Here is a 25,552-nt window from a genome sequence, read left to right on the forward strand (position 1 = left end):
ATGCTGGGACCTTTACAGATAATAGCAAATTCAGGTGAGTGAGTAGTGATGGATGATGACAGCAATGATCTTAAGAATGGTAGACAATTGATAAATACAAACGCAGCTAAGTACACCAAACTGGAGATGATGATCATCCATTAGTAGGATGAGAAACTACCACTACGGAAAGTCACTACAGTCGGAGCAGTCCTTGTTGGGACTAGATACAGGTGAGTGTGAGGTGATCATTTGTGGAGTCCTTGATGAACAGGATAGTTGATGGCAGATGTGTATGGTTAGTAGTCCAGAGAGAGGGAGCTTAAAGTAGGAGGAGGCTGAGAGTCTGGTGGAGGAGTGACAAGTGTTACATGGGTTATATGAATATAGTCTCTTTGTATGAACACTTTCAGGCTTGTATCTCAGCACAGAAGTGTTCGTTTTATTATTGCTATCGACACAATAAATAAATGTGTCTACACAAATATGAATCTATATGTTATATTAAAGAGACAATATTGACTTTTCATTTTAAATGAAAATTTTAACAGCAATATATGTAATGATGTCTGTTAATTTAATAAATGTGTTTTCAAGCTAAGATATTAAGATAACATTTAGTCATCTTTGAGCATTTCACGCATTTGTTTTTCAAACTAATTTTATAAAACTCGGGAGATATTATACCATGGTTCTATTCATTTATTCAAAGTTCTATGCGTATGGAAGAAGAGTAGACTTCAAAAGATTTATTATCCGTTGGCTCCCTCTTGTGGGCAACATTAGCATTACAGCCCTCATTTGTCACTCGCATTGAGATAAATGGCGGATAATATAGAATTTGCTGTTAGCCCTCCGTACATCGGAAATTCATGTTTTCTCAGTTTTCTCAGACTGTCCTGTTGTCCATGTGAAGTTTGGACACTGCGTTCATAAGATATAAACCAACTATTTGCCACACCCACAAATATATGGGTCTATATCTCCACAACAATTCCCTGAATGAAAATTCTTATGATGTGTTTTTGTCTGGAGGATCTCTAGATGGTGTATACCTAATTTTGTGTGACTCAGATAAACGGCCTAGGACGAGTTACAAAAAAAAGTTGCTTTTTCAGAAAATTAGAATTTCAGATACATTGTATATGTAAAAAATAAAAATGAGATGTTTTGTAGTGCTTGATGCAAGGATTCATAGGAAGCAAGAATTACATGCTAGCATGCAAGGATGCAGTTATTAGCAAAAATTCACCATATGGTTGCAGAGTTACAGTGGTTTTTTCAGTTGTAGTGCAACTGTGGGTGGAATTTGACACAACTTCTTGTGCCTCCTCAGAATCTCCTGTTGTCTATATGTATCAAGTTTTGTTAAGTTTGGACTTTGCATTCAGCAGATATAGATCAATTTGTAAAAATGGCCGTCGCCTGACCAATTAAGTATATCTTTGCAACGCATTGATGAATCACAACTCTTTTGTTAAGTTTTGTCATGAGTGTCTGGGGATGATGCAGGCCAAGTTTCATGCAAATCGGATGAACGGCCTAGGACAAGTTAGAAAAAGTAGGTTTTTCCAAAAACCACAAAATTAATAAATGAGATTTATATTTGTTAGAGCTTAAAGTAAGGATTTAGAAGAGAAAATAATTTTGATTCAATCACATGGTTGCGGAGTTATTGAAACATAAAGTTGCTTATTACAGTACCTCATAGTGGTCAATTTTCACAAAATTCAGTAGAAATATTTTTCATACGATATACAAACATGTCCATTTTCCTAACATAGGCCATTCAGATTTGATGTTAGTACCTGCTGAATTTCAATTGGCTGCTGGCGGCCATAATTTTTTTTATGTATCCGAGTCACATTAGACCTAAAATTAGACAAAGAGAACCCAATTAAACAAATGAAACAAAAATATTATACTTGATCATTATTTAATTTATTAAGGAAAATGATCCAATATTACATATTTGTGCATCATGTTAGGAGATTTCCGTTGTATCCGAATAGAATTCAAAACTAATAATGAAAACAACTTACTCAATAACGTTTCCATGAAAAAAGATGTACATTTCATTTTCATTTAAACCTTAAAAGTACTCTATATAAATCTCAGTTATTTCCCCCCTGACATTTTGCCATTATTATGCAGAGATTGTCTATTAGTCTCACTTGTTCTTCATACATTAATGTTACATTTTTGGAAAATAAAAGATGTTTGTGCACATTTAAACAAATAACTGATTTTTTTTTAAAAAAATTTATTCACTTTCATATGAATAAAATTGTAATATAGGCTTTGGACCCAAACTGCACCACTAACCCTAATCATAACCTACATTCCTTTCTGTACAAACTGAAAAATGCAGGTATGAAACAATATCATGACTTCTAATTATTTGTTTAAATCATGCTGGTTTGTTTGTTTGTTTGTTTGTTTGTTTTTGTCAAGTATGATTTTGACAGTCTACATGTAATTCCATCTTAATACCTCTGCACACCTACTTCCAACTCACTCATTACCACTGCACACCTGCACTGTACAAACATTTACAGAACTTTTTTGCTGCCAATATTGCTGTTACACTACTTAATAGTTTACAGCCATTTTCTGTGTATTTATTGTTCTGTGTATTTTATTGAGATATATTGTCTTGGACTCATCTCACACTCTTGTGTATTTGCACTTTATGTAGTCTTGTGTACTAGTCTGTGTTGCACCATGGTCCTGAAGAAACTACTTTTCATTCCAATGTATACAAGCTATATAGCGGAATGACAATAAAAACCCACTTGACTTGACTTGAACTTTAACTGAGTGAGATTTTAACACAATAGCCAGATGGAAGTATAGAGTTTCTGTCCCTTTTCCACTCCTGCCCCTCCTTACCTTAACCTATTTTGTTTTAGCTGAAAGATAAATTTGGCTGGGATGCTTTCAAGAAAGTCTTTGCAGCCTATTACGGCATCACTAACGTCCCAAACAATCGAGATGGAAAGATGAACTTGTACGCTGAAACATTCTCAAAGGTGGTGAACATGAATCTCGCTCCTTTCTTCAAAACCTGGGGTTGGCCCATTCAACCCAGCACTGAGGAAACACTCAGCAATCTGCCTGCGTGGCACGACCATCCCATGGCCCAGTATGCTTAATTCCCCAATCCCAATATGCTTAATGCACCAGTTCTCAGGCCAAGTATGCTTAACTACCTAATGCTGAAAGCTTGTTTGTTTTTGTTTTTTGTGGTTGGTGGTGGTGGCCAGGGTCTGAATATAATGGTGATAAATATAATAAACATATGATTAAAAATAATTGTCAGATGCCTATATATAAACTACATGACATAGATATAAACTACATGACATACACATGAAGGAAAAAATATTAGATAACCTTAAGGCTAACATTCATAGTAAAATCCACAAAATTTCCATTTTGATTTCATGGGGACTTTAAAACTGGGGTGGCTGTGGTTCAAGTAGAGTGTGTTGTCCACTAATCGTAGGGTTGGCAGTTCGATTTCTGGCCCACATGACTCCACATGCCGAAGTGTCCTTGGGCAAGACACTGAACCCCAAGCTGTTAGTTAGCGCATTGCATGGCAGCTCTGCTACCATTGGTGTGTGAGTGTGTGTGAATGGGTGAATGAGACACAGTTTAAAGCGATTTGGAAAAAAAGCGCTATATAAATGCAGATCATTTACCATTTAAAACTGTGATGGGTTGACACCTTGTCCACTTGTGTCCCTGGGATAGGCTCCAGACTCCCTGTGTGGAATATTTTAATAAAACAATGTGTAACCAACCTATGTATAACCAATGTATACGGTTTGATGATTACGAAACAAGTTATAATCAAATAAGTGAGTTAATCCACCAGATTATGTTTTTAAGATTATGTTCAAGCCTCTATGTGTAACCAAATGTTAATCAGTAAGCTGGTACCTGTCCATGCTGGGTGTGTATGCAATCTTCGGAATGCAGTTTGTTTTGTTGTTTTTTTGTTTTTGTTTTTGTTTTGTTTTTAAAGAGAGCTGGCCATGCCACAGCACCATTACAAAAAAAAGTTAGGAAAGGACTTGAAAATAATAGTGGCATGGAGCCAAGGTGTGTTCAAAAAAAAAAGAAAAAAGAAAAAGCTCTGCTAAATGAGATCAGTGTTTCAGAATGCTATAAAAACCTGTATCAAAAGCACTTGTGTCAGTTGATCTTCAGACCAGCTCAGACTTTGTTGCTTCTATAATAAAGTCTATTTTTTGGCATCAAGACCCCAAGACTCTTAGAGTGTGTTGTGAAGAAGATTCTTCCACACCCGCGACCCTGTGTTGGATAAGCGGTAAAGAAACTGGCTGGATAGATGAGGACTTAAATGCTAAGTAGGTTACTCATTTCAGTATCAGTTTGATTATTAGGGCTTGGTATTGCGATCAATTTGTCGAATCGATTCGATTCTTATATATTTGGTTTCAATTCGAATTTGATTATTTATCAATATTTCATTTAAAATGTTAGTTTTGCAGACATGGAATCCATGTTTTAATATAAATGCTTGTAACTGAAACCCTCCTACTTAGCTATATTACTGAAATACACATTTACTTTAACAAAAGGGCCCACACAATTATGTTTAATTACTTCTCACTTTAACTTTGAGTAAAAAAAAACATTGTAACAAGTAATCATAAACACGTGCATACAATGCACACAAGGTAAGCACAAATTACACAATGCACATTACTGTAAAAATTAAATAAAAACATTGTAAACATGCAACAGTGAAATTCGTTTACAACTTGAAACTTTTAAGAAATAAAACCGTTTTCAAAATCCAAAAACAGGAAAGATGGCGACATCTTCAGGACGAGAGGCGAACTACAGATATTATTAACATCATCTCAAGTAAAGCACGCGCATCAATATTAATAATATAATAATTATATTTTCCAAAATATATATCGCTTCGTTAAATTGAAGATCGATTAAATTGGGAGAATCGCTTTTTTTTTTTTACCCAGCCCTAATGATTATTCATGTGTATCAAAACATTGAACCAAACAAACAGTATTGATGCGTAGTTTGAGGTTTTCCCTGATCTAACACACCTGATCTAACACACCTGATCTAACACACCTGAGCCAGTTAATGAAGGACTTGATAAATAGCAGATCCTGTGTACTGAAACAGGAAAACTGTGTATGCAGCAGGTTTATCATACTGCATGTGTAAATAGTCAGTAACGTTGAGGTATTCCGCATAGTCAGGTCTGGGCGGCAATCTTTCTCCTTGACACACCTCTGATTACACAAATGATTATCCTGAAGAACATCCTGAAGCCGAGTCTGCGTGTGAGTCACTACAGCAGGACAGTCTGATGTTGGTGAGAGAACTTTCTTACTGTCTGATCCCACACCGCGGCCTTGGACAACACCTAATGCACATAGCTAGCTAACTACATGAGCTAGTCCATATGGATCTCTAAAAACTGAAATACTGAGTTGATCACTTTTTCTAGCTCTACATTTTATTTGAAGGGATCTAGCGGATATCAAAGTAGCTTTATATTTTAAGCAGCAGAAAATGAACATTCCAGCATTGACTTGCTCACTGATCTACATCCTGGAGATCCAAGTTATCATCTGTTAAAACTCACATACATCCCTGACCTATATAATCAGACTCACTTATTATACGGAGTTAGATTAAGAAACTTTCGTTCTGTAGGAAGATGACCTTAACGTACAATATGCAGGAATGAGCGTGCGTATATTCTACATTACACCGTAAACAAGCACAACAACAAACAAGAAAACTCATAACTAACCTGACATATCACCTGAGATGAGAAAATGTATAATAAAATCCTCAGCTATCCATCATACAGCTGTGTTTATTAATGCGGAAAAGAAAAGGGGGAAACATTAGCTAGCTATCTGAACAAGCTGCAAAGACCTGGGGGTCATGTGATTAAACACGGGGTTGCTAGATCGGGAGAATTAAAACTTAACTTGGGTTGAAAGTCTAAAACAAAAAAACACCCGTTTTAAATTTGAATACCATGCGATACAATTCACTTTAGTAACCTTTGATCAGTATGTGATCAACTTTGTTCATAATCTGCGGTAGGCCTAAATTGTTAATAATAATAATAATAATAATAATAATAATAATAATAATAATAATAATACATTGTGTTGATTGAATGTTGAACAGGGCAATTAAATGAATGGGTGAATAACAAATGTGCAATATGAGTCATATGAAGTCATTTTGAATTTCTCTCATTCAGTATATTGTTGCACAATCAGGCTTTGTACTATACACCATCTTTTCTAAATACTAAAACAAGTCCATCTGGCATTTTTGATCACTTGCAGTAGTGTGATTTTTAGTATTCATAGAAATATCGGCAGAAATAGTCAACATTGCTAACTGGATGTTTTGAGGAGAGAATGTCATAAATGGTGATGTTGAGAGGTTTATATTACCCCACCCAGCTTCCCACAGAACAAACAATTACCTCTATTGGTGCACTGACCTTGCCCTTCCAGAACATGATTACTAATGCTCAAATTAACACCGTCAAAACAATCTTTTGAACATTCAGGGAGTGGCAGTCTGACTTGTTACTCCTATTTATTTTTTGGGGAGTTGATGGTCCCAAGTCTCATTATGTATGTTCATAGAATTTTATATGGCATGTCTTTTCAGTACTGCATAGCTTCTTGTAGTAAAGCATTTTTAAAATGTGTAACCAGTCTCGAGTTAGTTCATGGGCTTGAAGTGGTAAAACTACAATATGACTTTGATTCATAACTACTCAATACTTGACAAGACCACTGAATCTGCCATGATACAATTTGATTTGAGCCTCTGAGCAAAATGTGGCCAAATTTGTTCACTTTGTTAATACATGAATGCTGATGTAGAGAGGGATTATTTTGAGTATCAGGTACAGCAAATCAACTTGCTACCCTATTCAATTATTTACACATCAATTAGAAAAGAGATTTTTTTTTTTTTACACTGTAGTAGTTTGTCCTTTTTTTGTAATAATCTATTTGATTGTTGCATTTGTTCAATTCCAGTCACTGCCTTTTTAAATTGATGCATCAATCTAAATCAGCAGGTTGTTGCACCCCTAGGGCTGGCTGTGTTCTGAAATGTGACCATTCTTGCTTCTATTTCTTTCAGTTGTATTACAACTTCAGAAGCCGTCATCCTTATAAATTACCTCACGCTAGAAATACCAAAGACTAACTGTTCTCCAAACTAAATAACAGAAGCACGATGGAACGAGAGTTGGACTACTGCGCTCTTATGAAGGGGATTCAGGAGCTTGATTTCCAAGGGAATACAGTGCCAAGTGACCTTGTGCTAACAGGCAGCCATGCCTTCCCACTCTCCATGAATCCAAGAGGTCAGGTCCTAATGGCTGCATCTCGCTATGGTCAGGGACGTATAGTAGTGTTGGGACATGAGGAGTATTTAACACACTTCCCAGTCCTAGTTGAGAATGCCTTGACTTGGCTTATGCCATCTGAGTCTGAAAGCACAACTGTAGGCATTCAAAAGGATCTCAGTTCAACTGCAGAGAACTTATCCTACTGCTCTATGAAAACCAAGGTAGGAGATTTCCAAGATGTCGGTCTAGCAGTCTATGTCACCGATGCCTACAGTGTCGAGTCATGTGCCAAAGAATTAGTAGCCTTCCTTAAATCTGGAGGAGGCTTGCTCATCGCCGGTCAGGCTTGGAATTGGGCTCAATCCCATCCAGGAAAGAATACATTACTCGACTTCCCTGGCAACAAAGTGTGCAGTGTGGCAGGAATCTATTTCTCAGAGCTTCCAGGGGAATGTGGCAAATTTCCTGTGCCCATGCAAATTCCCTGGTTGGCAGTGTCCTAAGTAAATCAAATGGAAATCTTCCTTTTTGAAAAGTTTCTTGTAATTGTTTAAAATCTCACTTTGTCTGCTTATTCCCAGTATTGGTAAGGACTTCAAAGATGACCTCCATTTTCTACTACAAGGTGTTTCAGAGTTTGATGTTCGAGGTGGAGCTTCAGCATCTGAAGTGCTGGCACATGGACCCTTAGCCTTTCCGATTGCACTTACCACATGTGGTAGGGCATTCATTGCTGGGGCCTACTATGGACAGGGGAGAATAATTGTGGCCACCCATGAAGACTTCCTTGGTCGTGATTCACTGTCTATCTTCTTGATCAACGCTATCCGCTGGCTTGATGAAGGACGCAAAGGGGTTATCGGAATCATGCCACAACTTAAAGATGCCCATCGTGTTCTGAGCAAGTCCGGGCTAAATTGTCAATTCACTGGATTTAGGGAAGACCTAAGTGTCTTTGTCTGTACCTCCTACAATGATTCTCAACATCACCAGATCCAGGAGTTTGTTGCAGAGGGTGGAGGTCTCATGATAGGTCATGCTTGGTACTGGGCACAGACCAACCCTAACCGCAATGTGATGACCGATTACCCAGGAAACCGTATCCTCAATAAAATGGGACTGTGTCTCATTGGTAATACCTTGAAAGGTGACTTGTATAAAGTCCAGCAAATAAGGGAAGATGGGGAAGGTGGTACACCGGCATATCATTTCCGTGACTTGCTGCAGCGCTTTGCTGGCCATGCCATCCAGGGCCAGGATCTTACTGCACGTGAACAGGAATGTCTGCAGAAGCTGAGAAGTGATTGCACAAATTATCTGCGCATGCAGGCTCATGACAGTGCTTCCTATACTTCAATGGTTTCATTGATCACAGATATGGTGAAAGAGGCAGGAGTTCCGCAAGTGTGTCATACGTGTCCTGTTCAAAATACCAAAGATAAACTGTTGCTTCATGTGGGAAGTGAGGTGTACAAGGTGTGCAAAGATCCTGATGCACTTCTGCCATTCATCATCACCGATATACCCAACCTACCTACAGTGTCCGACGCGAGAGTCCGGATCAGTGCAGACACATCTGGTACAGATTCTCTTTTCGTTAATAGAAATTTAATTTCCTGTTTCAGATTGTATTTATTGAGTATACACTTCCCTAAAGCTGAGGTTTTAAGTTTTACAACTGCTAGCTTAAGCTAACTTCTGCCAAACAATGATGGTTACACCATTAACTATCTGCAAGATAATTTGACAATGTCTAATGTTAAAAGCACTACACAGATAATGTTACTGAATTTTATATCTGCCACATACTGCACATTCATAATTCATGTTATCCATTATCCTTCCATTGTTGCATAAATGCTATGAATCCAGTGAGACTGTTTGAATTTACTGAATGAAATATTTTGGTTTACAGGTCTAAATTAGCTAGCCTGTTCATTCCAGAATTGCATTACATGATACTGTGCCAAGGTGGCTTAGTGGTTCACACGTTTGCCTCACAGCTCTGAGGTTTGGTTCTTGCCTCTTCCCTGTGTGTGGGGTTTGCATGTTCTCCCTGTGCTTCTGGGTACACTCCGGGCACTCTGTCCATAGTGCATGACTGGGTGTGTAATTGTGCCCTGTGATGGGTTGGCACCCTGTCCAGGGAGTTGCCCACCATGTGCCCCAAACTCCCTGGGATAGGCTCCATGACCCTGTGTAGGATAAGTGGATACTGTGCCATCAATACAAGAGTGAATAATGCACATGTTCAGAGTTTGTTACTAATGAGTAATGTTGCACAATATAAAAAAGGTCCATTTTAATTCAATTAACATTAAATGTTTGTTTATAGCCATATAATGAGGTTGGAGCCCAACCTGATCAGTTAATGTTACTGTGACTAGCAAACTGACTTGATTAGCGAAGTTGCATGAAATAAATAATTCAGGCTCGCATTTTAAAAACCTCCAATTTCCTTCATATTCACTATTATATCGTAGCTATGTCTGATGTTATCCTACAGTATATGCATTACTTATCTCTCACCAAAACGGATGGAACAAAACATAATGAGCAAAATTAAGCCTATGGGTAAAACTCGGCTGCTCTGGGGCCACTGCTGATCTAAGTCACTAAACCATGTTATCAGAACACCACTGTTTCCACTTTTAATTTGACAACTGGAGATATGCTACATAAGTAAAAAATAAAAACATCCCAAACTACCCAGAACCTGTGTCCAGTTTTAGTCAGGGATGTTGTACTCGGAGGCACTACATGTATGGCATTAATTAGCTGAGCCTGTATAACATCCAGCTATAACTGTTACAGGTGGTGAAGAGTGGATAAGCACAGGTCTGTATCTTTCTCCTGGAATGAGGACTTACATTACAGTACCTAAAGAAATCAAAGGCAAAGGTTGGCAGGTACATGCACTACTCGGTATATTACTCAGTATATTACTCAGTATGTTATAATTTTAACATTTATATATTTGCTGCAAATTTGGAGATGCATTTATATATTTGCAGGAAAAAGTAGAGAAAGCTAAGCTCATGTTTACACCATATGTCTACAGCTGCAGATTGGATGTCAAACAGATTGCTTGGGTGAGGCAGATGTTCTGAAACGCGCTCCTGTGGTGCACAAGCGGTTTCCTTTGGAGAGTGACATGCTGCAGATCTGGAATTTGTGGGGTGGCCTCATATACCTGATTGCACCACAGAAGAGCAAAGTGGCTGGGGTGGAGGTTACTGTACAGACGGCCGTAAAAGCACCATACTACAAGTCTGGTAAACTCATCTGTCACTTCCTTAACAGCGGCATTGAGGACTACTACTAGAACAGGAATTTACTAAAATATTTTTAGCTGATTCTATGATTAGCTGATGGTGATCTGAAAAACATGAGTGGGTTTGGTGACATGTCACACTTCCATATGCAGACCAATCTCTTGTCTTCTCAGTTGACCAATTTTCAGACTGCCTCGGAGCATAAACTTGTAAAACTAACTGAAATAATAAAATTTAATGGAAAAGCTTTTTTTTTTTTATTCTCTGAGCTAATTGGTGGATTGCTGGTCTGCATTTTGAGCATTTACCAACATTCTGTAGAATCGGGGTGTAACAATCAGGCAGTTTGGACTGATGCATTGATTTAAAAGGCAGCAAGTGAAATGAATTGAGAATCATAAATTAACTATTACAGTTGATTCTTACAGAAAAAGAATACAGTTGGGGTGCAACTTAATATTTTTAATCTGTTTTGTTAATAGGTTAGTGAGGTGATCTGTTCATAACTCCTGTACTTACTAAATTGAATCAAATAATATCTTTCGTAGCAGATGTAGCTTTCTGGCAAAATATCAATTAATTGCCGGAATTAACTCCTGCATATATGCTTCAGTCAATGAAAATAACACTTCTTCTAAGCCAGTTATCTTGGTGGTCAAGCATAAAATGCATCCAATTCCAAAAGGTGTTTAAATGTTTGATTAGCATATGCTGGTAAATCACAAGCCATTTTAGTGTAACCGAATAAGTGAACTTAACATTTCCTCTCCAGGACAAACCAGTGTAGCAGACTGGGTGAAGAAGATCCGTAATGCACCAGCTCCTTGGGCAGAGCTAGAGTTTGAGAATGTAATCATTACCTTACAGTCAGACATCATACGTAAACTGGACCGTCCTGATGAGGTGGCGGCTCTCTGGGATTCCATCATGAAGGGAGTGGCCGACTTGGCTGCAAAACCTGTCAAGTTTCCACGCAAGGAACGTTTTGTTGCCGACGTTCAGATCTCACATGGTTTGTACTGGGGAACTGTCAGTAGCACAAACATCTTAACTCGGGCTACGTGGATGGAGAGAGGTCTAGCATGATTGACTAACCAGGCTTCTCAATCCCCTGTCCTTTTGTAACAGGTTTCATGCATGCTGGCTACCCTGTAATGATTCACTCCGACTCTGCCGCAGCACTTGTGAACCCAGAGACCGCTCGTACGCAGGGTATTTGGGGGGCCATTCATGAATTGGGGCATAATCAGCAGTGCTCAGTGTGGGAGTTCCCTCCAAATACCACAGAGTGCACCTGTAACCTGTGGTCGGTGTATGTGCATGAGGAGGTGCTCCGGGTGAACAGGGCAAAGGCTCATGAGAACATGTCTCCAGAAAACCGAAAGGCTCGAGCTGAGAATTATGCTAAGGGAGGCCGGAAGCTGGAAAACTGGAGTGTCTGGACAGCCCTGGAGACATACATGCAGGTAAACAACTACACATTTTTGGATGGTTTATTTTATTGAATACAAATGAAGTATTTTGGTGAGAGGGTATTGATTTTGTATATTTATATTCTGAATTACTGAATTAAGTTAATTAAAGGTAATTGGAGTATACAATAACTAGAGTTTTAGAGCCACCACTATAAGGCTCTGGGTCTGATCAGAAAGTCAGGGGTTCAAGCCCCAGCACTGCCAAGCTGCACTGTTGGGCCCTTGATTAAGGCCCTTAATACTCTGTTCCAGCGGCACCATAATCACGTCTGACTCTGCTCTGACCCCAACTACCTAAAAAGCAAAGAAAAGAATTTCACTGTGCTATAATGTATGTGACTCAAAAAGGCTTCTTCCAAGTCAAAACTAACAAAAACTTACTCAGTATTGTTTTCATGATGCATCTTTCATACATTTCTCATTTAAACCTTAGAAGTACTTTGTACAAATCCCACCCACCCCACATTTAAACAAATGAAGTTTTTTTGGGAGGGGTTTTAAATCCATTTTCATATGAATCAAGTTGTAAAATGTTTTGGACCCAAACTGCACCACTAACTAATAATATCCTACATTAACTTCTGTACAAACTGGAAAATGCAGGTATGAAACAATATCATGACTTCTAATTATTTGTTCAAATCATGTATCTGGGTTTGTTTGTTTTTTTGTCAAGTATGGTTAATCTTTAACTGAGTAAGATTTGAACACAATAGCCAGATGGAAGTATAGATTTTCTGTCCCTTTTCCACTGCTGCCCCTTCTTACCTTAACCTATTTTGTTTCAGCTGCAAGATCAATTTGGCTGGGATGCTTTCAAGAAAGTCTTTGCAGCCTATCACGGTATCACTAACGTCCCAAACAATCGAGATGGAAAGATGAACTTGTACGCTGAAACATTCTCAAAGGTGGTGAACATGAATCTTGCTCCTTTCTTCGAAGCCTGGGGTTGGCCCATTCAGCCCAGCACTGAGGAAACGCTCAGCAATCTGCCTGTGTGGCACGACCATCCCATGGCCCAGTATGCTTAATTCTCCAATCCCTGTATGCTCGTCACAGTGCGCACACCGCTTGGTGGAGGGGTGGGGGTTTCCCCTTTTTTCTTTTTGGTGCTGGCTTGGGTATGGATATAATGGTGACAAATATAAACATGAGTGAAAAATAATTCTCAGAGGTACATATATCTATCTCTACAATATAGTTGTTTATTAGATTACTGTATAACTGACTCATTATAAGCACATCATACTTGCAGCTAATCTCCTTTTGGATGCAAATATGTATAGCTATTCTGTAGAATCAGCCAGACCTATGCATGCTGTTTGCAAAATAAATAAATATTGAAATATAATGGCTATACTGTGGTTATGTTGTCTCAGTCATGGTTTAGATCTGGATTAACTTCATTACCAAGTAGATCCAAAAGTGTTTATTTCATTGAATTATTTTTAGATTTTATTTTAGGAACAGAAAAATGGAGTCATCTTGAAACTGGTCTTAAATATTCACAGCCCTGTTTGTCTTGGGAGGGGAGATGTTTCATAAAATCCTTCTGTGTGTGTAATATGGGATATTTATATAAAAAAAAAAATATGGAGAGTATATACAGGATCTATAAATATGTACAGACATGAGTGCAAATTCTATATACATTTTATATCTATATACACATGAGCAGTATATACAGCAAGCAACAATGTACAGTCTAACTATGCAAGTAGTTATCACATATGTACAATACTATATACATATTGCAGCTGTATAGTATGGTCAGTGTGGACATAAGAAAAGCTTTGAAACAGTGATGTGATTTGTGAGCAGTGCAAAAAGTACAGTATGGTACCCATATGAAAGCAGTGTATTTGCAGTGTAGTCAAAAATAAGGTCAAGGGAGGGAGTAGCAAGGTGTTGAACAGCCTGATGGCTGTCCGGCACAAAGGAACATCTGAAGCGTTCTGTCTTGCACCTGGGGGGGTGAGTCTGTGGCTGAACGTGCTCTCCATCTGCCACAATTCCACATACAGTGGATGAAGAGGATTTCCCAAAATGGACCTGATTTTGTTTCTTATTCTCTTCTCCACCACTGTCTCCAGATCATCCAGTTTGTGACCAACAACAGAGCTGGACTTCATCCCTAACTTGTTGAGTTTGTCAGCCTCCCCAGCTTTAATTCCACCTCCCCAGCATGTCACAGCAAAGAACAGGGCACTGGCTACTACAGCCTGATAGAACATCTGCAGTAGCTTGCTGCTCACATCAAACGACCTGAGCCTCCTTAGAAAGAACAGTCTGCTCTGTCCCTTCCGGTAGAGAGCTTCGGTGTTTTCCGACCAGTCCAGCTTGCTGTTGATGTGCACTCCCAGGAACTTGTACGAGTCCACCATCTCCATTTTCTCCCCATGGATGGTAATAGGTGTTGGGGGCTTTCTGTTTCGGCGGAAGTCCACTATCAGTTCTTTGGTCTTGTCGATGTTGAGCTGAAGGTGGTTTTCCTCAGACCATCTGACAAAGCTCTCCACTACGCCTCTGTACTTCTCCTCCTTATCTTCACTGATGCACACCACGACGGAGGAGTCCTCAGAGAAACAACCTGAGACAGGCCGCACTGGTGCTGCTGTCCTCATTCCACCTTATGAAGTAGCAGTAAAAAAAAAAAAAAAAAAAAAAAAATGGGGAAAAAAAACCCCCACCAACGATCATTTATCAGTCTACACTGTAGAACTATTAGGAGTTCTATTGGTACTGCAGAGGTTGGGGGGAAAAATCAGCAGAACTAAAATGTTGTTATAGTTTGTGACAGTCTATCTGCACTATCAAATATACAGTCTGGGAAAACATGTAGATACTGTTTACCAGATACTTCATCTGCCTCTCATACTCCATGCTAGGGGGCTGAATGTCTCCTTTTGGGTTCCTGCACATGTAGGGGTGGAAGGAAATGAAACTGTGGATGCACCAGCAAAAGATCGCCAAAGCATGAAACAGTTTATAAAGTACCATTAAGTAGAGCAGAGATTAAAACCATTATAAAGGGAGACACACATAAAATATGGCAGGAATACTGGGACACAGCTGACACCTATATAATATACATGTGTGTGTGTGTGTGTGTGTGTGTGTGTGTGTGTATATATATATATATATATACACACACACACACACACACACACACAATATAATATACAAAAACTACTAGGCATGAGTAAATGAGGCACCCAAAGAAAGAGATGATAACTACGTCTTTTAGAACAGGTAATTCTGGCTTAAATCTAACATCACACAGAATAAGAAAACATCCCACTGGACTCTGCACACATTCCAATACACAAGAGACAGTAAAACCCATTCTGTTAGACTGCAAAAGATATGAGGATGTAAGAACTGAGCTAGAGATGCAAATTGGAAAGCAAAACATGACACTAGAGAACTTGTTGGGAAAGACAACTGGAAAAGTGCACCGTTCCCTAAAAAATTATCTGAAAAATACTGGGATAAGTGAGAGACTTCAGTAATCAAATTTGAATTTGATTAATTATCAATATTCCATTTAAAATGTTAGTTTTGCAGACATGGAATCCATGTTTTAATATAAACGCTTGTAACTGAAACCCTCCTACTTAGCTATATTACTGAAATACACATTTACTTTAACAAAAGGACTCACACAATTATGTTTAATTACTTTTCACTTTTACTTTGAGTAAAAAAAACATTGTAACAAGTAATCATAAACACGTGCATACAATGCACACAAGGTAAACACAAATTGCACAATGCACGTTACTGTAAAAATTAAATAAAAACATTGTAAACATGCAACAGTGAAATTCATTAACAACTTGAAACTTTTAAGAAATAAAACCGTTTTCAAAATCCAAAAACAGGAAAGAAGACATCTTCAGGACGAGAGGCGAACTACAGATATTATTCACATCCTCTCAAGTAAAGCACGCGCATCAATATTAATAATATAATAGTTATATTTTCCAAAATATATATCGCTTCGTTAAATTGAAGATCGATTAAAATGGGAGAATCGCTTTTTTTTTACCCAGCCCTAATAATTATTCATGTGTAGGACTTGATAAATAGCAGATCCCGTGGACTAAAACAGGAAAACTGTGTATCGTGCTGCGTGTGTAAATAGTCAGTAATGTTGAGGTAATCAGCATAGTCAGGTCTGGGCGGCAATCTTTCTCCTTGACACACAAATGATTATCCTGAAGAACATCCTGAAGAACATCCTGAAGCCGAGTCTGTGTGCGAGTCACTACAGCAGGACAGTCTGATGTTGGTGAGAGAACTTTCTTACTGTCTGATCCCACACCGCGGCCTTGGACAACACCTAATGCACATAGCTAGCTAACTACATGAGCTAGTCCATATGGCTCTCTAAAAACTGAAATACTGAGTTGATCACGTTATTTTCTAGCTCTACATTTTATTTGAAGGGATCTAGCGGATATCAAAGTAGCTTTATATTTTAAGCAGCAGAAAATGAAGAACATTCCAGCATTGACTTGCTCACTGATCTACATCCTGGAGATCCAAGTTATCATCTGTTAAAACTCACATACATCCCTGACCTATATAATCAGACTCACTTATTATACGGAGTTAGATTAAGAAACTGTCGTTCTGTAGGAAGATGACCTTAACGTACAATATGCAGGAATGAGCGTGCGTATATTCTACATTACACCGTAAACAAGCACAACAACAAACAAGAAAACTCATAACTAACCTGACATATCACCTGAGATGAGAAAATGTATAATAAAACTCTCAACTATGCATTATACAGCTGTGTTTATTAATGCGGAAAAGAAAAGGGGGAAACATTAGCTAGCATTACCAAACATTAGCTAGCTGGCTAGCTGAACAAGCTACGAAGACATGGGGTCATGTGATTAAACACGGGGTTGCCAGAGAATTAAAACTTGGGTTGAACTCGTAAAAAAAAATCACCCGTTTTAAATTTGAATCCGATACGATGCGATACAATTCAATTTAGTAACCTTTGATCAGTATGTGACCAACTTTGTTCTTAATCTGGGGTAGGCCTAACTGTTAGTAATAATAAGGACTACTTTATATGTCAGTGTTATGGGAAACTGCCTTGCTAGCCTATTTACAAGTTTAAATATTTTACACACCAGCTGTCTGTCCTTTTTTCACTAATCAGATATAATTGATTGTTTTATCATTTTTATCTCAATTAACTTCAACTGTTGCCTTTAAGTATAGATGCATCAATCCAGACCATCTGATCTTTACACCCTAGTATTTACACTGTAGACAAATATTCTATATGTCTGTTCTTAATATTCTGTAGAACTTCTACATTGCATTGTTTATTGAGTTAGTGTAGTTATTCTACTGCACAACAGTTTTGAAGTAATGAATCTACAAGTATTTTGAAGAATTAACTTTTCTTTCACTCTCTACCACAGCAGGTTTTATTGTTTTGGTTGACTCCACCTCCCCAGAACAACAAGCTATTATGCTCACATACCTTTCATTATTCACCTCATGCTCCACCTAACCACATGCTTGGCTTTTATTCATAATTACTGCCTCATCTTCCTGGTTGTTTTTGAGAGCTTGTTGTGTTTTGTCTTGCTCGTGTTCTAGGTTGCTGACAGTGTGAAGAAAACGCTTCATCTGCAACCTCTGTGCTATTCATTCCTACAAGGTGAGTATACTTTAAATTGACATATCTGAGCCAAGTGCATGCTAATGTCTGGTGTAGAATGTCTGCTGTTTATAATGCACAGCTCTTTGTTTGCTGTGGGATTAAGGTGAAACTGGATGTGTTGGTTTGTTAACTCTTTTTTTGGCTACCATCAGCATGCTGTGTGATAGAATGATTAAAACAATTATTTACAAAGTATCAAAAGGATCTTCAACTGAAAGTTACATTTATTCAAAGATTATTGTGCTTAGACAAGAGAAGCACATCGAGTTTATATCCTATTGCATTATTATTATTATTATTATACATATCATGTTGATTGAATGTTGAACAGGTCAGTTAAATGAATGGGTGAATAACAAATGTGCAATATGAGTCATATGAAGTCATTTTGAATTTCTCTCATTCAGTATATTGTTGCACAATCAGGCTTTATACTATATACCATCTTTTCTAAATACTAAAACAAGTCCATCTGGCATTTTCGATCACTTGCAGTAGTGTGATTTTTAGTATTCATAGAAATATCGGCAGAAATAGTCAACATTGCTAACTGGACCTTTTGAGGAGAGAATGTCATAAATGGTGATGTTGAGAGGTTTATATTACCCCACCCAGCTTCCAGCAGAACAAACAATTGGCTCTATTGGTGCACTGACCTTGCCCTTCCAGAACATGATTACTAATGCTCAAATTAACACCGTCAAAACAATCTTTTGAACATTCAGGGAGCGGCAGTCTGACTTGTTACTCCTATTTATTTTTTGGGGAGTTGATGGTCCCAAGTCTCATTATGTATGTTCATAGAATTTTATATGGCATGTCTTTTCAGTACTGCATAGCTTCTTGTAGTAAAGCATTTTTAAAATGTGTAACCAGTCTCGAGTTAGTTCATGGGCTGACTAGGGGTAAAACTACAATATGACTTTGATTCATAACTACTCAATACTTGACAAGACCACTGAATCTGCCATGATACAATTTGATTTGAGCCTCTGAGCAAAATGTGGCCAAATTTGTTCACTTTGTTAATACATGAATGCTGATGTAGAGAGGGATTATTTTGAGTATCAGGTACAGCAAATCAACTTGCTACCCTATTCAATTATTTACACATCAATTAGAAAAGAGATTTTTTTTTTACACTATAGTAGTTTCTTTTGTTTTTTTTTGTAATAATCCATTTGATTGTTGCATTGTTTAATTCCAATCACTACCTTTTTAAATTGATGCATCAATCTAAATCAGCAGGTTGTTGCACCCCTAGGGCTGGCTGTGTTCTGAAATGTGACCATTCTTGCTTCTTCTATTTCTTTCAGCTGTAGTACAACTTCAGAAGCCCTCATCCTTATAAATTACCTCAGGCTAGAAATACCACAGACTAACTGTTCTCCAAACTAAATATATATATAAAAAAATTTTTTTAAAAAACAGAAGCACAATGGAACGAGAGTTGGATTACTGCGCTCTTATGAAGGGGATTCAGGAGCTTGATTTCCAAGGGAATACAGTGCCAAGTGACCTTGTGCTAACAGGCAACAATGCCTTCCCACTCTCCATGAATCCAAGAGGTCAGGTCCTAATGGCTGCATCTCGCTATGGTCAGGGACGTATAGTAGTGTTGGGACATGAGGAGTATTTAACACGTTTCCCAGTCCTAGTTGAGAATGCCTTGACTTGGCTTATGCCATCTGAGTCTGAAAGCACAACTGTAGGCATTCAAAAGGATCTCAGTTCAACTGCAGAGAACTTATCCTACTGCTCTATGAAAACCAAGGTAGGAGATTTCCAAGATGTCGGTCTAGCAGTCTATGTCACCGATGCCTACAGTGTCGAGTCATGTGCCAAAGAATTAGTAGCCTTCCTTAAATCTGGAGGAGGCTTGCTCATCGCCGGTCAGGCTTGGAACTGGGCTCAATCCCATCCAGGAAAGAATACGTTACTCGGCTTCCCCGGCAACAAAGTGTGCAGTGTGGCAGGAATCTATTTCTCAGAGCTTCCAGGGGAATGTGGCAAATTTCCTGTGCCCATGCAAATTCCCTCGAGCTGGTTGGCAGTGTCGTAAGTAAATCAAATGGAAATTTTCCTTTTTGAAAAGTTTCTTGTAATTGTTTAAAATCTCACTTTGTTTGTCTGCTTATTCCCAGTATTGGTAAGGACTTCAAAGATGACCTCCATTTTCTACTACAAGGTGTTTCAGAGTTTGATGTTCGAGGTGGCGCTTTAGCATCTGAAGTGATGGCACATGGACCCTTAGCCTTTCCGATTGCACTTACCACATGTGGTAGGGCATTCATTGCTGGGGCCTACTATGGACAGGGGAGAATAATTGTGGCCACCCATGAAGGCTTCCTTGGTCGTGATTCACTGTCTAGCTTCTTGATCAACGCTATCCACTGGCTTGATGAAGGACGCAAAGGGGTTATCGGAATCATGCCACAACTTAAAGATGCCCATCATGTTCTGAGCAAGTCGGGGCTAAATTGTCAATTCACTGGATTTAGGGAAGACCTAAGTGTCTTTGTCTGTACCTCCTACAACGATTCTCAACGTCACCAGATCCAGGAGTTTGTTGCAGAGGGTGGAGGTCTCATGATAGGAGGTCATGCTTGGTACTGGGCACAGACCAACCCTAACCGCAATGTGATGACCGATTACCCAGGAAACCGTATCCTCAATAAAATGGGACTGTGTCTCATTGGTAATACCTTGAAAGGTGACTTGTATAAAGTCCAGCAAATAAGGGAAGATGGGGAAGGTGGTACACCGGCATATCATTTCCGTGACTTGCTGCAGCGCTTTGCTAGCCATGCCATCCAGGGCCAGGATCTTACTGCACGTGAACAGGAATGTCTGCAGAAGCTGAGAAATGATTGCACAAATTATCTTCGCATGCAGGCTCATAAAAGTGCTTCCTATACTTCAATGGTTTCACTGATCACAGATATGGTGAAAGAGGCAGGAGTTCCGCAAGTGTGTTGTAAATGTCCTGTTAAAAATACCAAAGATAAACTGTTGCTTCATGTGGGAAGTGAGGTGTACAAGGTGTGCAAAGATCCTGATGCACTTCTGCCATTCATCATCACTGATATACCCAACCTACCTACAGTGTCTAACGCGAGAGTCCGGATCAGTGCAGACACATCTGGTACAGATTCTCTTTTCATTAATAGAAATTTAATTTCCTGTTTCAGATTGTATTTATTGAGTATACACTTCCCTAAAGCTGAGGTTTTAAGTTTTACAACTGCTAGCTTAAGTTAACTTCTGCAAACAATGATGGTTACACCATTAACTATCTGAAAAATAATTTGACAATGTCTAATGTTAAAAGCACTACACAGAGTGTTATTGAATTTTATATCTGCCACATACTGTACATTCCAAGTTTAAACATACTCAGGGTCATAACTAGGATCCAAATTTTAGTGAGGGACACACTTCTGCAATGTGGACCTAGATAATATACAGTACATCAATATGAATGTTACATCAGTTGCTTAATTCATCTGTTATCCATTATCCTTCCATTGTTGCATAAATGCTATGAATCCAGTGAGACTGTTTGATTTTACTGAATGAAATATTTTGGTTTACAGGTCTAAATTAGCTAGCCTGTTCATTCCAGAATTGCATTACATGATACTGTGCCAAGGTGGCTTAGTGGTTCACACGTTTGCTTCACAGCTCTGGGGTTTTGGTTCTTGCCTCTTCCCTGTGTGTGTGTGTGTGTGTGTGTGTGTGTGTGTGTGTGTGTGTGTGTGTGTGTGTGTGTGTGTGTGTGTGTGTGTGTGTGTGTGTGTGGAGTTTGCATGTTCTCCCTGTGCTTCTGGGTACACTCCGGGCACTCTGTCCATAGTGCATGACTGGGTGTGTGATTACACCCTGTGATGGGTTGGCACCCTGTCCCTCCCTGGGATAGGCTCCATGACCCTGTGTAGGATAAGTGGATACTGTGCCATCAATACAAGAGCGAATAATGCACATCATGTTCAGAGTTTGTTACTAATGAGTAATGTTACACAATATAAAAAAGGTCCATTTTAATTCAATTAACATTAAATGTTTGTTTATAGCCATATAATAAGGTTGGAGCCCAACCTGATCAGTTAATGTTACTGCGACTAGCAAACTGACTTGATTAGCGAAGTTGCATGAAATAAATAATTCAGGCTCGCATTTTAAAAACCTCCAATTGCCCTCATATTCACTCTTATATCGTAGCTATGTCTGATGTTATCCTACAGTATATGCATTACTTATCTCTCACCAAAACGGATGGAACAAAACATAATGAGCAAAATTAAGCCTATGGGTAAAACTCAGCTGCTCTGGGGCCACTGCTGATCTAAGTCACTAAACCATGTTATCAGAACACCACTGTTTCCACTTTTAATTTGACAACTGGAGATATGCTACATAAGTAAAAAATAAAAACATCCCAAACTACCCAGAACCTGTGTCCAGTTTTAGTCAGGGATGTTGTACTCGGAGGCACTACATGTATGGCATTAATTAGCTGAGCCTGTATAACATCCAGCTATAACTGTTACAGGTGGTGAAGAATGGATAAGCACAGGTCTGTATCTTTCTCCTGGAATGAGGACTTACATTACAGTACCTAAAGAAATCAAAGGCAAAGGTTGGCAGGTACATGCACTACTCGCTATATTGTTCAGTATATTACTCAGTATATTACTCAGTATGTTATAATTTTAACATTTATATATTTGCTGCAAATTTGGAGATGCATTTATATATTTGCAGAGAAAAGTAGAGAAAGCTAAGCTCATGTTTACACCATATGTCTACAGCTGCAGATTGGATGTCAAACAGATTGCTTGGGTGAGGCAGATGTTCTGAAACGTGCTCCTGTGGTGCACAAGCGGTTTCCTTTGGAGAGTGACATGCTGCAGATCTGGAATTTGTGGGGCGGCCTCATATACCTGATTGCACCACCCAAGAGCAAAATGGCTGGGGTGGAGATTATTGTACAAATGGCCGTAAAAGCACCATACTACAAGTCTGGTAAACTCATTTGTCACTTCCTTAACAGTGAGGACTACTACTAGAACAGGAATTTACTAAAATATTTTTAGCTGATTCTATGATTAGCTGATGGTGATCTGGAAAAACAACCTGAGCAAGTTTGGTGACATGTCACATTTCCATATGCAGACCAATCTCTTGTCTTCTCAATTGACCAATGTTCAGACTGCCTTTGAGCATAAAATTGCAAAACTAACTGAAATAATGAAATTTGATTTGAATTGCTGGTCTGTATTTTTGGCATTTACCAACATTCTGTAGAATCGGGGTGTAACAATCAGACAGTTTGGACTGATGCATTGATTTAAAAGACGGCAAGTGAAATGAATTGAGGAAATCATAAATTAACTATTACAATTGATTATTACAGAAAAAGAATATAGTTGGGGTGCAATTTAATATTCTTAATCTGATTTGTAACTAGGTTAGTGAGGCGATCTGTTCAGAACTCGTGTACTTACTAAATTGAATCAAATAATATCTTTCATAGCAGATACAGCTTTCTGGCAAAATATCATTCATTGCTGGAATTAACTCCTGCACATATTTTCAGTCATTGAAAATAACACTTCTAAGCCAGTTATCTTGGTGGTCAAGCATAAAATGCATCCAATTCCAAAAGGTGTTTAAATGTTTGATTAGCATATGCTAGTAAACCACAAGCCATTTTAGTGTAACCAAATAAGTGAACTTAACACTTCCTCTCCAGGACAAACCAGTGTAGCAGACTGGGTGAAGAAGATCCGTAATGCACCAGCTCCTTGGGCAGAACTCGAGTTTGAGAATGTAATCATTACCTTACATTCAGACATCATACGTAAACTGGACCGTCCTGATGAGGTGGCGGCTCTCTGGGATTCCATCATGAAGGGAGTGGCCGACTTGGCTGCAAAACCTGCCAAGTTTCCACGCAAGGAACGTTTTGTTGCCGATGTTCAGATCTCACATGGTTTGTACTGGGGAACTGTCAGTAGCACAAACATCTTAACTCGGGCTACTTGGATGGAGAAAGGTCTCGCATGATTGACTAACCAGGCTTCTCAATCCCCTGTCCTTTTGTAACAGGTTTCATGCATGCTGGCTACCCTGTAATGATTCACTCCGACTCTGCCGCAGCACTTGTGAACCCAGAGACCGCTCGTACGCAGGGTATTTGGGGGGCCATTCATGAACTGGGGCATAATCAGCAGTGCTCGGTGTGGGAGTTCCCTCCAAATACCACAGAGTGCACCTGTAACCTGTGGTCGGTGTATGTGCATGAGGAGGTGCTGCGGGTGAACAGGGCAAAGGCTCATGGGAACATGTCTCCAGAAAACCGAAAGGCTCGAGCTGAGAATTATGCTAAGGGAGGCCGGAAGCTGGAAAACTGGAGTGTCTGGACAGCCCTGGAGACATACATGCAGGTAAACAACTACACATTTTCAGATGGTTTATTTTATTGAATACAAATGGTGAAGTATTTTGGTGAGAGGGTATTGATTTGTATATTTATATTCCTAATTACTGAATTAAGTTAATTAAAGGTAATTAGAGTATACAATAACTAGAGTTTCAGAGCCACCACTATAGGGGCAGTGGTGGCTCAATGGCTAAGGTTCTGGGTCTGATCAGAAAGTCAGGGGTTCAAGCCCCAGCACTGCCAAGCTGCACTGTTGGGCCCTTGATTAAGGCCCTTAACACCGCCCCCAGACATTGACACTTTTGTGTCAAGACTGTCTATTAGTCTCACTTGTTCTTCATGCATTAATGTTACTTTGTTGGAAAATAATGAGATTTGTGCACATTGAATTTTTTTATTATTATTATTATTATTTTTTAAAATCCACTTTCATATGAATCAAATTGTAAAATGTTTTGGACCCAAACTGCACCACTAACTCTATTCATAACCTACATTCCTTTCTGAACAAACTGAAAAATGCAGGTATAAAACTATCATGACTTCTAATTATTTGGTCAAATCATGTATTTTTTTTTTTGTTTTTTTTTTTTGTCAAGTATGATTGATCTTTAACTGAGTAAGATTTTAACACAATAGCCAGATGGAAGTATAGATTTTCTGTACCTTTTCCACTCCTGCCCCTTCTTACCTCAACGTATTTTGTTTCAGCTGCAAGATAAATTTGGCTGGGATGCTTTCAAGAAAGTCTTTGCAGCCTATCACGGCATCACTAATGTCCCAAACAATCGAGATGGAAAGATGAACTTGTACGCTGAAACATTCTCAAAGGTGGTGAACATGAATCTTGCCCCTTTCTTCAAAGCCTGGGGTTGGCCCATTCAACCCAGCACTGAGGAAACGCTCAGCAATCTGCCTGCGTGGCACGACCATCCCATGGCCCAGTATGCTTAATTCTCCAATCCCTGTATGCTCGTCACAGTGCACACACCGCTTGGTGGGGGGGGTGGGGGTTTCCCCTTTTTTCTTTTTGGTGCTGGCTTGGGCATGGATATAATGGTGACAAATATAAACATGAGTGAAAAATAATTCTCAGAGGTGCATATATCTATCTCTACAATATAGTTGTTTATTAGATTACTGTATAACTGACGCATTATAAGCACATCATACTTGCAGCTAATCTCCTTTTGGATGCAAATATGTACAGCTATTCTGTAGAATCAGCCAGATCTATGCATGCTGTTTGAAAAATAAATGTTGAAATATAATGGC

The 25,552-nt window shown here is 38.8% G+C and overlaps 2 protein-coding genes across 5 annotated transcripts; both read left to right on the plus strand.

Annotated features, from left to right (window-relative positions):
- Positions 1-5,105: 5,105 nt before the first annotated feature.
- Positions 5,106-13,485, plus strand: LOC108277679 (TRPM8 channel-associated factor homolog). The gene is given in 8 exon segments (XM_053687242.1): positions 5,106-5,359; positions 7,174-7,896; positions 7,979-8,963; positions 10,199-10,293; positions 10,446-10,659; positions 11,432-11,671; positions 11,788-12,125; positions 12,923-13,485. Coding segments are annotated over 7 exon segments (2,742 nt in total). The 5' UTR covers positions 5,106-5,359; positions 7,174-7,269; the 3' UTR covers positions 13,166-13,485.
- Positions 13,486-16,048: 2,563 nt separating this feature from the next.
- LOC108277678 (TRPM8 channel-associated factor homolog) lies at positions 16,049-25,552 on the plus strand. Of its 4 annotated transcripts, none has more exons than XM_017490485.3 (9): positions 16,049-16,428; positions 17,769-17,829; positions 19,149-19,890; positions 19,977-20,977; positions 22,385-22,479; positions 22,644-22,857; positions 23,588-23,827; positions 23,944-24,281; positions 24,989-25,552. In XM_017490485.3, exons 3-9 carry the CDS (start codon positions 19,271-19,273, stop codon positions 25,229-25,231), a joined length of 2,751 nt encoding a protein of 916 aa, XP_017345974.1. In that variant the 5' UTR covers positions 16,049-16,428; positions 17,769-17,829; positions 19,149-19,270; the 3' UTR covers positions 25,232-25,552. The 4 variants fall into 4 exon arrangements, with proteins under 4 accessions (XP_017345974.1, XP_053543297.1, XP_017345976.2 ...); XM_053687322.1 differs by having other exon boundaries at positions 17,780-17,829; XM_017490487.3 differs by having other exon boundaries at positions 17,780-17,829; positions 19,264-19,890.

Source organism: Ictalurus punctatus, chromosome 17, assembly GCF_001660625.3.
Source record: "Ictalurus punctatus breed USDA103 chromosome 17, Coco_2.0, whole genome shotgun sequence".
Classification (NCBI taxonomy): domain Eukaryota; kingdom Metazoa; phylum Chordata; class Actinopteri; order Siluriformes; family Ictaluridae; genus Ictalurus; species Ictalurus punctatus.

Coding starts and splice junctions, on each gene's coding strand:
- LOC108277678 (XM_017490487.3), top strand. Junction 20,978..22,384: donor GATCAGTGCAGACACATCTG/GTACAGATTCTC, acceptor TAACTGTTACAG/GTGGTGAAGAATGGATAAGC. Junction 23,828..23,943: donor CGATGTTCAGATCTCACATG/GTTTGTACTGGG, acceptor CTTTTGTAACAG/GTTTCATGCATGCTGGCTAC.